Below are 13,399 nucleotides of genomic sequence, written 5' to 3'. Positions count from 1 at the left end.
CTCGTTCCGCACTGTGTTAGAATTTTTATTTGTTCAGTGCGGCACGAGGTCTAAGAAACCCGGTATTAAGGTCGGTATACCATTGAACTAGGAATCAATAGCACATCTCAGATATATAGATATCACTTTCCTACACTGAACCAGATGGAAGTTATGCCTCCCGCACGACAGAGAAGTTTAAGTTTTTTCCTACCGCTATAACGACGAGACACGGACAGGGTGTTTCAAGCCCTGTTTCGCAGCGAACGTGTTAATCGCCCTCTGTTGATAAACTATGACCGGTCAGTATTCGACTTTATTCTGAATATTTGACAATACGGTTGGTTATCTTAAGTATTCTGAGCTTATCTTGTTATTTTTGGGACTTATGACTCTGAATTGGCGATTATGTGTGTGATTTTTGTGAAACAGAAATACTATTAACATCTGGTAGGTATTAAATTGTCGGTATGTTTTATACTGGATTTAGGTATATTGTCCTGATCTTGAATGATAAATCAAATTATAGTCTGTCCACTATAAGAATTGCTTTTTGACAGCTCGACGGGTGATACCAGAAGTGATGTTCAAAAGATTATCGATTGTGATACCATTTCAATTATAAATTCAAAATATTATCATAAATCGAATCAGGTACGTAAATAATAATTACAACGTAAACGTACTAATAAGATATGTAATAATAAGACCACATAGTGACATATCTATGCATTGTATGTTAAAACTAAACTAAACTAATATTTTATTATTTATTGGTTTCTATCTTACAATTTGGTTGTCTTTACGTTTAAATTATATAACATAATAGAAGAGTTTTTCTGTATCGAATATATTTTACAGAGTATTTCTATCGATTATTATAATCTATCGACCCATCATTGAATAATTCCGTGTAGACATCACTAAGTGGGCGGGACCTGTCCATGAAGTACGATAATTATTTGTATGACACTTTAACATAGACAATACAATCCTACATAGGCGTGAAGCTGTCAAAAAGCAAATAATATAATGGACAGAGTATAGTCACAAGTTATTTGAAACTTATTCCCTAATTAAAATAATTTCTAAGTTAAACAATTAGGTAAGTATTTTAATATGCATCTAAATACATAACTTGGAAGTATAGAATAGGCTATTTGACAGTATAAAAAAAAATTACTTTTTTGTGTAATCCATATATATATAAGGTTTTTGAAGCGATTTAAATTAATAAATTATATAAATAATAACTTATTTATTTATAAATCGTCGAGAAAAAACATCATATTTTTTTAAATTACCACGTGACCGAAAACATCCATGATTGGCTGCACTGCCATGACGTCACAGCGGCGTAAATAACAAGTGATCCCAACGTTTACTCACGTCGTTGCTGAATTTCGCTTTTGGTTTTGTTTCTTGTATAACTTATTTCTTGTGATTCAAGGTGTCTGTAATCAGTTTTGTTCTTTATGTGTTATTTTTGTTTGTCATGGAACCAAATTTCGAAAAAGCAGACAGTAGAAATCTACCTAATGTGGACGCTATAATGGTTGGCATGTTCTTTAAAAACAACCCAGATTTTTACGCTCCTGAATTGAGAAATGTGAAAACAGCTACGTAAGTTAATATTTCAGTCGTCATTAATTACCTTTTTAGTTAAATTTACCTTCAAACATGAATCACAATAGCACAATAATTATGAAGTATACATTTTTTAGGTTATGCCCTTTGTTTTTCATTTCAGCCCTCCAGTTTATAGGATTGACGTGTTTGTATTGATTATTTTCAATATCAATACAAACACGTCATCATCAATTTATATAATATATCATTATCTAACCTCAAGCAGGTAAGTAATGAGACGATTTATACCACAGAAATATATCGAGATTTATACTATGTATTGCAAATAAAATAAACTGCCTACTAGGTATTCAACACCATACTTACATCGAAGTGGTCTTCACAAAAAAATATAACTGTTTTAATTGATATATCTAATATCACTTGGATTTCTGCGAGCTAACTGCAACCACTTTCTACGCATTTTTATATCTTTTGGAGCACATATAAATAGTTTGTCAGGGGTTTTAATAGTTGTATTTCTTCATCCAGGAATTACACACTATCTATAAGAACTCATTTTCTGGTTTTTAAACAGATTAACTTAATTATACTATAATTAAAACAAAAACGAACAATAAGCACTAGGAGCAAGTTGATGTTTACGCCGCTGTGACGTCACCATAGTCGCGAGACGCCATATTCTTCAAAATTGTGTTTTGGCGGCATATTTGAATATCATGTTTTTATTTTCCATTTTCTCAATTAATAACTACAAAAAATTAAGAAACATGTGTTTTGTGTGCTCTATAAACGTATCTTAATAATTTGAGACAGTTTTCAAAACCTTGTCAAATAGCCTATTTGTATTAGGCAATTCTCACTACCTACCTATATCTTGAGTCGTTAAAAAAACTAGTAACGTTAGGTCCTACATAATCTATAGAGAAAACAAAGCAGAGAGCAAGTGCTTCAAAGATAATAATACCTAGTTATGTACTTAAAACGAAAGGGCTTGCATTGTTCAAATAGATTACCTGTCTATAGAAAGAATAGAAGAGAACTGCCGCGATAGTATCGATGTTAATATTAATATCATAATTAATAGGTACTTATATGAAAGTTTAATACCTATACAGACTTATAATGTAAGTAGATACCTACCTCAACGAAATGTTGTACATATTAATAATTATTATGATTATTATGATTAAGGTAGTGGAAAGATAAATAAGGGAGTTCCCAGTTCAGTGACAATTTCGATGTAGACTAAAAATTCCTAGCTTAGCAGAATCAAGATTATTGCTGAAGAATTGCTACAAAATGTGCGTATTATTAATTACATTAATAATTATTATTATTGAATCATAGTGTGTAAGGAATAGCTAATAGGTAGATACCGTGAACTAGGATTAGTTTTCAAGCGTGGAAAGAACCTCAGTGGTGGATAGTAGACACAATATTCCTAGATATTTTAAAGCATTTATTCTTCACTAACTATACTTTAATTTGTGAATTTTTGAACTACACAATACAGAGATTAGGATTTAAAATAGTTAGTACGATCTACTACTAATTAGAAGGAATAATATGAAGATATAAGTACATAAATATAATATATTAAAGAAGCCCTTAGTTCTTACCTGCCAATCCAAGATCCAACAATTCCGAAGACGCTTCGTTGCTATAAACTGCTGAGAGTTGATATAGAATTAGAACCAAACACAGGCTAAAATTAGCCATTGCCATAGCTACCTCAATTACAATCTATTACTAACAAACACTCTTTAAAATCACCATAACATTGTTTATTTTTACAATTAGTCCATCGTCAACACGCTGTTCAAATCCATATGGGTTTTCAGTACACTAATTAACAATTTCTCCGTGTGTCACAAAAAGCTTTAGATAAATAACTAACACGCGCTCATATTATTTTCGAACACAGCGACACAAGCTTCGCTGGCAACTGCTAAAAAGGCACTGACGTTTATGTGGGAATGAAAGGGAACGAGCATGAGCGAGCCAGCGAATTGCACACCGGTTGCTAGGGGTGTTGGAATATCGATACTCAATAGACAAAATAAATACACATTACTTATTATTGATAAGAATTTTGAATGATTATATGTATTTAAGTATACTTATATTTAAGTGAATTACAATGTTCAAATATCAAATGCTGTTTAAAGAAAACACTGAGGTATTTTGATTTTATTAGATGACCTACTTCATAAAATATTTACCTGCTTATGTAGATTTGTGTTTATTTGTATATAATAATATGTAGTGTTTTAATTATCACTTATTCTGTTTAATTCTTTCTCATTATTAGCAGCAGTACTATATTCTTAGTTTTAATTAATTTTATGAATACATCGTCCATAGATACAACACTACTACCGATGCAAGAGAGCTCATAGAATATTTACGCTATGATGCATTAGAATTGCAACCTTATCCCTTTGTCATACAGTTTGAGTTAGTTCAGTATTAATTTATTTTAGAGTCGAAAAAGTGAAGCTCCCGCAGTTATGTTGATTGCATTCTTGTTTTTGTTGATTGTAGGTGGCTTTTCTTTCTTTTAGGAAGTTAAAAGCTATTGCCTATTATTATCTATATTATTTGTTTGAAAGCATGAAGTGGCGCCTTTTGCAATGGAAGTAAATTGTTGAAACATAGGAATTAGGATGCTTCTACCTAAGTAGGTATGTACCTAGATATTTTTATGGTGCATTAGGGTAATGTCGAATAACGGGGTAAATGTAATGTAGAAAAATACTTATTACTGACACACAAACAATCGTAACTATTAGGGATGTAACGATACATGATTTTGCCGATACGATACCGATACCGATATTTGTAGTAATGTATCGGCGATACCGATACCGATACCGATATCGATGGCTTGGTAGAAAAATAAATAGTGAATTATGCATAAAAAGTTACCAACATTTAACAGAGACAACTGTTAATCGTATTCTTTTAAATAAAAATGCCAAATCAAAAAACAACAAAACCATTTATTTTAGTAGGTATAATTATTTTACGAAGTCAGTTAAACTTTAAGTAATACACATACAATCAGTACCTAATAACAGTTTACTATTCTGCCGTCCTTTAACTAGAAAGCCGTTAAGCCCACGAAGTGAGTTTCGAGTAAATGGCAAAAAACACGGAAATCGTTATTTCTTAAAAATTATGACACTTACAATAATTATTGTGAGATACATCGATCGACATTTAATTATATTATATATAAATATTAGTTTTTACCCAGAAACTGTTATAATTTATTTTTAAATTCACTTTTTCTCGTTTAGTTCAGCACTAGATTTCCGCCCGCGGCTTCGCCCGCGTTTGCAAAGGAAAATCCGCATAGTTCCCGTTCCCGTGGGATTTCCGGGATAAAAACTATCCTATGTGTTAATCAAAGTTACCCTCTATATGTGTGCTAAATTTCATTGTAATCGGTTCAGTAGTTTTTACGTGAAAGAGTAACAAACATCCATACATCCATACATCCATACATCCTTACAAACTTTCGCCTTTATAATATATATATATATATATATATATATATATATATATATATATATATATATATATATATATATATATATATAATTAGATATTAGATACAATCTGAAAATTTTAACTAATTACTGGACAAGACGGCCGTTCACATACCATAGCGACTTTTTAGCTAAATAATTTAGTATTTTTATTTTCATTTTGTGATTTTTTTTATTTATTAATAAAATGCTTACCTAAAACGTCGTTAAGCTACTATAACTACTTTTAAGCTAAGACTTTCGTTTTAATTTAAATTTCAAAAACTTTATAATCAGCGTTTAAGGGCTTTTGGATGCTTTTGTACTATGATTCTATATAGTTGTACTAAATTTTAATCTTACTAATGTTAAAAATTTGCTGCTGTCTGAGGCTTTGCTCTCGGGAATTACATCCTCTAGGTCAACCAATGGAAAGGAAAAGGATCAAAAGCTTTTAGGTTTAAGTATTAAGGATTTAAACACTATCTAAATTAATGGTTTTAGCGTCTTATTGTGAGTAACAAGTATTTTAAACTCTTTTACTAAATGACTCTTTTAAGTTTTCGATAAAATTAACCTTTATTTCTCGTCATGTTCACGTTTATTTCATTACAGTGGCTCAGATTGAGATAAATCTTCTCGCTTTTCTTTTTTGGAACCGTATATTCATTTAGAATTGCAATTTTAACGTTATTTTATAAATATTCTTCTGCGAAGCCATCATGCGAGTCACGGATATTGAGTACATATAGAACCACAAACAATGTAAACATAAATCGTTTCCTGAAAAAAAAAATTAAGACTTGTGCACAAGGTTTTTGAAAAAATACACCCTGGTTTCAATAGGGCTTCAAGCTCTTACATGTGGGATGCTCTTAATAAATAATGTAGAACCGCTTATCAAATGATTAGAAGACTCTTTCATCCACATTCAGAAAATATAATATACCAGAATATGTGGAAAATAGCAGGAGGTAGAAAACTTTTTATTTGCTACAATGTAAAAAATACAAATCTTAATAATCTAATACAATAAAAAAATAGCAATAGTTGCAAAATGGACTCCCCGTCAGCGGGTCAAAGGTAGTGTACTCCTAACAATTTTTGTATCACCATCTCTAGTACATTGCTTGACAGTCGAGTACTAATTCCACCCAAGGGGTAAATTACATAATTAATAAATAGTTTTAAAAATTAAATAGTACAGACTGTCTTTCTTCTCTTTCTCGGTTACAGTGACAAATCAGAGTCTTAACAGAGAAGTACGATTGAAAGTTCGCACTGTCGTAACCATTACCTACCAAATTTTCGTAACTTTGACTTGTTATATTTTCCGTAATTTAGCTGCTAGATTGTTTAAAACTTAGTAAACCTGATCAGAAACAATACGTCTTGTAAAAGAAAATCAAAAACAATCGGTACTCTGCTTGGGAGCGACATTATTTCATCATCACTCTCATCCCCAAAACTGATGCATCACCAGAATCGGATAACTGCCTTTTAGCTAAAAAATAGGGTTAGCTGCTTTGTAGCTAAGCAAAAAAGTGTTATTAGAATTTTTCTAAAATAAAATTACTTAACTAAAAAAGCGTTAAGGGCGAGTAACTGCAAATAAGGTAAGGATTTCCATTGGAATCGTTATATGAAAGCATATCATAAAGCAGTTATAGTCCTTTTGCGTCCCTATAGTCAAGTATAATCTGATAACGTACTTTTAGTCAAGTAAAAAGCTAAAAAATAATTATTAAATCTGGCGGTTAAGGTACTTTAAAGGAAATTTAGCGAAGTAGTGTCGGTTAGACGCTTTCAAGTTATGGAATCGCTGAAAATTGTGTTACTTAACGGCTTACAATATTTTCATATATTTATAACTATTAATGATTCTTAGACAGAAAGATAGAGAATTCTGAACTCTATCACCCTACATTTAAAACTGAAAATTGACCATTTGAGGGTTAACGGCTTTTTAGTTAAAGGACGGCAGTATTGGTAGAGTTTTTTCAGAAAACAAAGTGCGCACGCGCGGGCGGCCTCCCGCATCGTTCATTGGGCGCGGATTTTTTGAATTATTGGATATCAAAAAAATTGGTTGTTTGTAAAGTAGGTTTACGATCGAGATGTTTACGTGATAACATAATGCAGTGGCAGCGCTCGAGATGAAACGGGAGATCGGTCCGTCTCTCTCTCGTTATACCTGCGATCGCGCTCGTGAGGTTTTGGTGTGACACAAGTTTATGAACATGTCACCCGACTAAAACGATTTTAAAAACGTTATCACGTTAAAAATTAAAAAAATTCAAAATTATCTATTTCTTTCCTTTACATAAACAAATTTGTGATTGGAACACTCCTAGTAAGCAAATAAAATGCTTGTGTCAGGAGGTTCCGCTCTTCCTTAACACTATTACAGAAACAGAAATAATACAATATGAAAGAATACAATGCAAAAACATAAAAGAAAAGAAAGAATTTAATAAAAAAATATCGGTATCGGTTGATTTATTATCGGCGATACCGATATATCGGCTTGCCGATATATCGGCCGATATATCGGTATCTGTATCGGTATCGTTACATCCCTAGTAACTATGTAGGTATTATAAATTATAATAATATTTTAATTTTTATGTGAGCTATGATGGATGTCGTTATTATTTTGCTTAAAATAAATCATCAGTAATTAATTAATTATTCATGATTATTTTTAATTACTGAATTATGACTATTTATTGTCTAAATCAATTTAAATTTTCTTCGTAGCTATATCATTAAAAAAAATGTTATATTAACATAAACCCTAAAAAGAAATCAATCGCAATTATATGCCTTAAAAACGGCAATAAAACAAGAACGAATTCGATTGAAACAGCGGCCGAATGGAACAGCGCACGCGTTTCGAAACTTAATGAAAAAAAAAAGAAAAATAAAAGGAGCAAAGAATCCATCGCATACAGCCAGTCTTTGTTTCGGCCAGAATGCCAGAACCCTTGTATATTAATAAGGTTTAATGACTTAAACATGATCGTAATACGTATAACGTGTATTTATTGGTACAACCTTTGAGAATTTACCTACTTAATTAATGGCGGTTGGTTTTTACGTTGTTTTACCTAAGTAGGTACTAATTATTATTAAATGTTTTTAATTTTGGAAGCAAATTGATAAATTGTCATTATAATATTATGATCCTTTATTATAGTTATAGTTGGACTCAAAATGAAGAAAAGAAAGTTCAAACTTCTTTTGCAATAAATATTTACATATTTGGAAGAATTATGAAGTTTTTGTGACAATAGAGTTATGGCTTATGGCGCCAAGACAGCAAATCTATAAAAGAACTACAAACGGTAAATAATAAATCGGTACTTAAATATTGTTTTGGCTAAATAGTCATTTTTTGACAGAGTGCCTTTCTTTGTACCACGGTGACTCGTTTTGGGAACGAAACAAAGGAATTTTTGAAATTCTCATTGTAAAGCTTAATTATACTGGAGAAATTCTAAGAAAGGAGCCTTTTCAATGGCGACGCCACTAGATAAGCGGTTTGAGAAGTGTTTTTTTTATGATTTCAATCGTATAAGTACAAACAAGTTTTGACTGGACCAAGTGAGTGCACTAGCGTAGGTACTTACTTAACGTATTTTTAAGAAGCCGACGGAAAAATTCTCATATGTACCTACTAACTACATACTTAACTCAATACTTCTTATTTCATGTAAAATAAATAATAATAAATATTCGAAAGTTATCATATTAGCATGAAACAAAACAATTTTCGATTAGTGCCCTACATTAGTTTTATCGAGATTTGCGTTTATCGCCGGTTATGCTGTTGTTCCAAGTTCTACTCTCTGTATTTATAAAAATACTAGAGGTCCGCCCCGGCTTCGCCCGTGGTACATATTTCGCAATAAAAGGTAGCCTTTGTCCTTTCTCGGGTATCAAAATATCTCCATACCAAATTTCATGCAAATTGGTTCAGTAGTTTAGGCGTGATTGAGTAACAGACAGACAGACAGAGTTACTTTCGCATTTATAATATTAGTATGGATTTCCTTTTATAAAATAAATCTTATTGTTATTATGTTAAATAATAAGTACAGAAACAAACATTAAAAAACTGTTATTAATTCGACTATATGCTATACGCGTCGAGAAATAATAACAAAATAACTTATTAAGTTATTAAGCATCATTAAGACAATCAAAATAGATAAAAACTGCACGTATATCGTTATCATAACGAATTCTCTTTAAATACATAATCTTTAGTACCGTTAAAGATTCCTTTAATTATATTGTTCTATCGCTTATCATTACAAATCGCTCGTTCAATGGCCACAAACCGGCCGGCGCGCGCCTGCTTATCAGATTATAGATAAGGGCTGAACAAACAATAGCTTTGGATTTATGTCCTAATAACTGGGTGGCTTTTAAGTGTTTCATTTGAATTTTTAATTATTTTAGATGTAATGAGTAATAGTCTGAGAATTTGGAAATCATTGCTTTAACGACAAAGAGGCAAGAGCCCTAATTTACGACTTGGTACCGTAATGATGTAAGTAACTAAGTAGGTATAATAAATTCATAATCTATGAACGTGTATGTATATTTCATTTTTTTTGTTAGATAATAACTAGATTATAATTATTAATTAATAATCAAACAGGTAACTACGTGGATACGCATGCGGCATGAAGCATAGCATGACTGCATGAACAGACATGTCACATGAATCATGATTCATGAAATGCAAATGACATAGAACATAATATCTTTTAAGTAAATAAGGTAATTTTTCCGGAAAAGTCAATGAATACTTACTAACTGCACATTTCAATTTTTTTCATACAGCTGACGCCCTTCATACTTTCACGGCTTTCCTGTAGCCGTCCCAAATCTTTACATTCCTTTTCTAAATTCATATATAATTTATTTCCAATTTTCTATTCTATAGGTATACTTATAGAAACCTACCCCGCTTCTTGAATGCTGAACGTATAAAAAATAATTTAGATTCCAAGTTCAGTTCATTGAGTCGTTTATAAGTTTTGATAATATACCTAATAATGATTTCAAAAATGTATGTATATTTTTAAATATTTAAATATTATATATTATTAAGTATGTGATGTAGATAGTTACCTAATTTTAAAAATCATAATATTTTTATGTTCATTGCGTCATCTGTTGATCAGAATTGAAAACTTGTGGAACTAGAATTTCATACAGTACTTTATTAGTGTCTCAATTTTACGGTAGATGGCGCGGTTATCAAAAATTAATACTTCGTAATAATTTTACCATGAGATGGCAGCGTTTTCTACCATAGACAAATATATTAGTCCATGCATCTACAATGACAAAGATGTTTTACATGTCGTGGGACTTAATTATAATAATTTATTAAAAAAACTGTAGGAACTTGTATACGTAGTATCACAGACTAATAATAATATACTACGTATACAAGTAGTATATTATTATTAGTCTGTGGTACAACCTAGATCGATCCATAATTAATATAAAAAAAACGAGGTAGGTATATCAAATAAGATTTTTAAGGATTTTTTAAGAAGTTTTAGACAGGATGTAGATTTTATTACAGACATTATTTTCAAATATTACGAATTCAAATTTTCATGTGCGTCAGTTGCTGGTTTAATTCTTCTCGGCGGTCCCTTTCTGGTTGTTGGTCGGGGCGTTGTTGTAGTGGTAGTTGTAGTAGTAGTTGTGGTTGGTGGTGGTGTTGTTGTTGTCGTCGTTGTTGTTGTCGTCGTTGTTGTTGTCGTCGATGTAGATGTTGTTGGTTGTGGTGTTGTTGTTGTAGTTGTTGTCGGTGGCGGTATTGTTGTTGTTGTTGTTGGTGGTGGTGGTGGTGTTGTTGTTGTTGTAGTTGTTGGTGGCGGCGTTGTTGTTGTCGTCGTACTTGTTGTTGTTGTATCAGGTGGAGGCGGAGGAGGTGGAGGAGGGGGTGGTGGAGGAGGTGGAGGAGTTGTTGTAGTAGTAGTTGTTGTTGTTGTTGTTGGTGGCTCTGTGGTAGTTGTACTCGTAGTTGTCGCTTCTGTTGTTGTTGCTTCTGTTGTTGTTGTGGTTGTTGTCGGAGCTGGTTTGAAATACAACTTTTGTTTCACCACTTTCTTTGTAGTACCGCCAAGCATGACCTTTATGATGCTTAAAGGCATCCAGTGTCCAGGCATATCTGCTTCTACTGGGTTTGCAATGAATATTAACGTGTCGTTCTGTGGGTCCGGCCATTTTGCAGATAGTGGCTTGATTATTGTTATAATGAATAGTGTGTTTACAATTATTGTAGTTGTAGACACTGTAACAATAAGTTGATTTAATTCTGATGATTAATATATTTTAGTAGTGATTTGGCTTTCAACAACGATGTTATATGACTTACAATTGAATTATGCACTTTTTAGTAAGTATATGTAGTTACTAATATGTATTTAAAATTTATAATAGATTGGTCGAGCTTATTTAAAGCTCTTGTGATTTTTATTGTGAGATATTTAGTATTAACCTAAGGTTTAGTTTTGAATAAAATGAACTGAATGATGAATAATCAATAATAACTACCTAGGTAATAACTAATTAGTATAAGTACTACCTCTAGGTAATCTAATAAGGTTAAGCTTGAAGTAGGTATACAACAAAATAAAATAAAGAAATTCATCAAAAACATACTTTGTTTGTTCGAACAGATCTCCTATTTTTCCTTTTGTATATTTTTTCTTTCATGTTTTTGTGGTTATCAACATTGGTCGTACGTATTTCAGAGAACAATTAAATGCACAGAAATTTATTATCAATGCAAGGGTAAGAAATTAAATTGACCGTAACTTTTATTGCGTGCAATATATGCAGAAATAAAAATTAAAAATATACACAACTATAAAAAATCATGTAACTACACGTTTACATGATTTTTTATAGATGGCTAAAAATAAATATGATAGATATCTCATATGAAAATTCGTAGTATGAGAACTCGTAGAAGATTAATCAATTTGGTACTAAATACTAATTATGTGCCTAATTACTTAGGTATCATAATTCATAAGCTATTTCTGTCCTATACTAATATTATCTTAACCTACGCGTCTCAATTAACCCGGCGTCATTGTGGTAGAAAACAGATACGCGAACGTTGAGGTGGGTCAATATTACCCATATATTTTATAGCTGTTATTATTAAACTTTTTAAGAAAATAAGTATTCTGTGTTATTATTATAGTTTATAGGTATTCTGGTTTTGATAATATAAAATAAAAATAATAATTAACCACCGTTTTATTCACTTTAATCAATTTTGACATAAACTCATAAAAATAGGAACAAAATATAGACCTCTTACGTTTTCATGTCATTCCTACGCTAATAACCAGTAATTTTGGTTACAAATAGCATTTTTATAAACTTAAGCCTAATATATTAGAAAAAAACTTTAACAAAGCTAATTAGAATCTTCGTTGTAAATGAAATCAATACAGAAAGCCATGATGCGTTCAGGACAAATAAATTTAGGGCAAGCTTGACAAAAATGTTTTGTTTTACTATTTTTATTTCCGGACACACTTAACATCTTTTTCGGGAATTGCAGGTGGCTCCTCTGATGATCCACAAATAAATTCTCTGCTCATTTGTCATTGCTATCGATCAATTTCTGGCGAATTTTCAAATGTTCTATGACCAGAGCAAGACCTAAGTTTTTCAAAAAATAACGTCGTTTATCGTTTGGTTTGTTTTTAATTATGCGACGTATTATAAGCGCATTAATTCCTGTGTGTCCAACATGGCATAAAAATTGTCAGGGGCCACCTTTTGGAGTTACGACTCACATCATATGAGGCGCAATGTTCATCAGCGACGTCAACCCCATATTTAGTTTTATTGTAAAAGGTATTGAATTCGGGTTTTCACTTTTCACCGCTCGAAACACACTCTGCACTCTTACATGATCCTCTTCTTCTACTTCATCATCATAATAAGGTAAGTCTGAGTCATACAAGAGTCTAAACCCACCATGATACGTGATATTTTCTATTCTATCCATTTATAGTACCTATTTTATAATAAGTACCTGTTGGACAAACATAAACATTAAATTCACAGAAACAATCAAAAAAAATGTTTGCAGATACCAAGAAATCATACACAACAGTAAAAATCGATAAATTAGCCATGGCGCGAAATTGTTACATCAATTGTGAGGATGGGTCATATTTACCTTTTTCGAAAATACACGCGTGTAGCTCCCAGTACACTCGACGTCGAAAGGATTT

At 31.6% G+C, this 13,399-nt stretch overlaps 2 protein-coding genes across 2 annotated transcripts in view; both read right to left on the bottom strand.

Annotated features, from left to right (window-relative positions):
* Positions 1–3,547, bottom strand: part of LOC149903387 (BMP and activin membrane-bound inhibitor homolog) — a 58,309-nt gene extending 54,762 nt beyond the window's left edge. Inside the window, exon 1 of the mRNA XM_090108516.1 lies at positions 3,192–3,547. Within this exon, the coding sequence (XP_089964642.1) occupies positions 3,192–3,297 (106 nt within the window). The 5' untranslated portion in view covers positions 3,298–3,547. The remainder of the gene's footprint in view (positions 1–3,191) is intronic.
* A 7,182-nt stretch (positions 3,548–10,729) lies between these two features.
* On the bottom strand, positions 10,730–13,170 carry LOC149903386 (uncharacterized). Its single transcript, XM_090108916.1, has 2 exons — positions 13,059–13,170; positions 10,730–11,430 (listed from the first exon to the last, which is right to left on the bottom strand). The coding sequence occupies exons 1-2, from the start codon at positions 13,168–13,170 to the stop codon at positions 10,730–10,732; spliced, it is 813 nt and encodes a 270-aa protein (XP_089965042.1).
* Positions 13,171–13,399: the final 229 nt, after the last annotated feature.

This window comes from Colias eurytheme, chromosome 13, assembly GCF_061535395.1.
Source record: "Colias eurytheme isolate Ceu_HAF_F1 chromosome 13, ilColEury1 Martin Lab GWU primary, whole genome shotgun sequence".
Taxonomy (NCBI): Eukaryota; Metazoa; Arthropoda; class Insecta; order Lepidoptera; family Pieridae; genus Colias; species Colias eurytheme.
Note: the sequence above shows the minus strand (reverse complement) of the source record. Positions and strands in the feature narration are given on the sequence as shown.

Bases quoted from the DNA above. Each gene is read 5' to 3' on its own strand.
- LOC149903386 (XM_090108916.1), bottom strand. From the start codon at position 13,170: ATGGATAGAATAGAAAATATCACGTATCATGGTGGGTTTAGACTCTTG. The intron at 11,431-13,058 runs GTGTGTTTCGAG...TTATTGTTACAG, and splicing joins GGATCATGTAAGAGTGCAGA to TGTCTACAACTACAATAATT.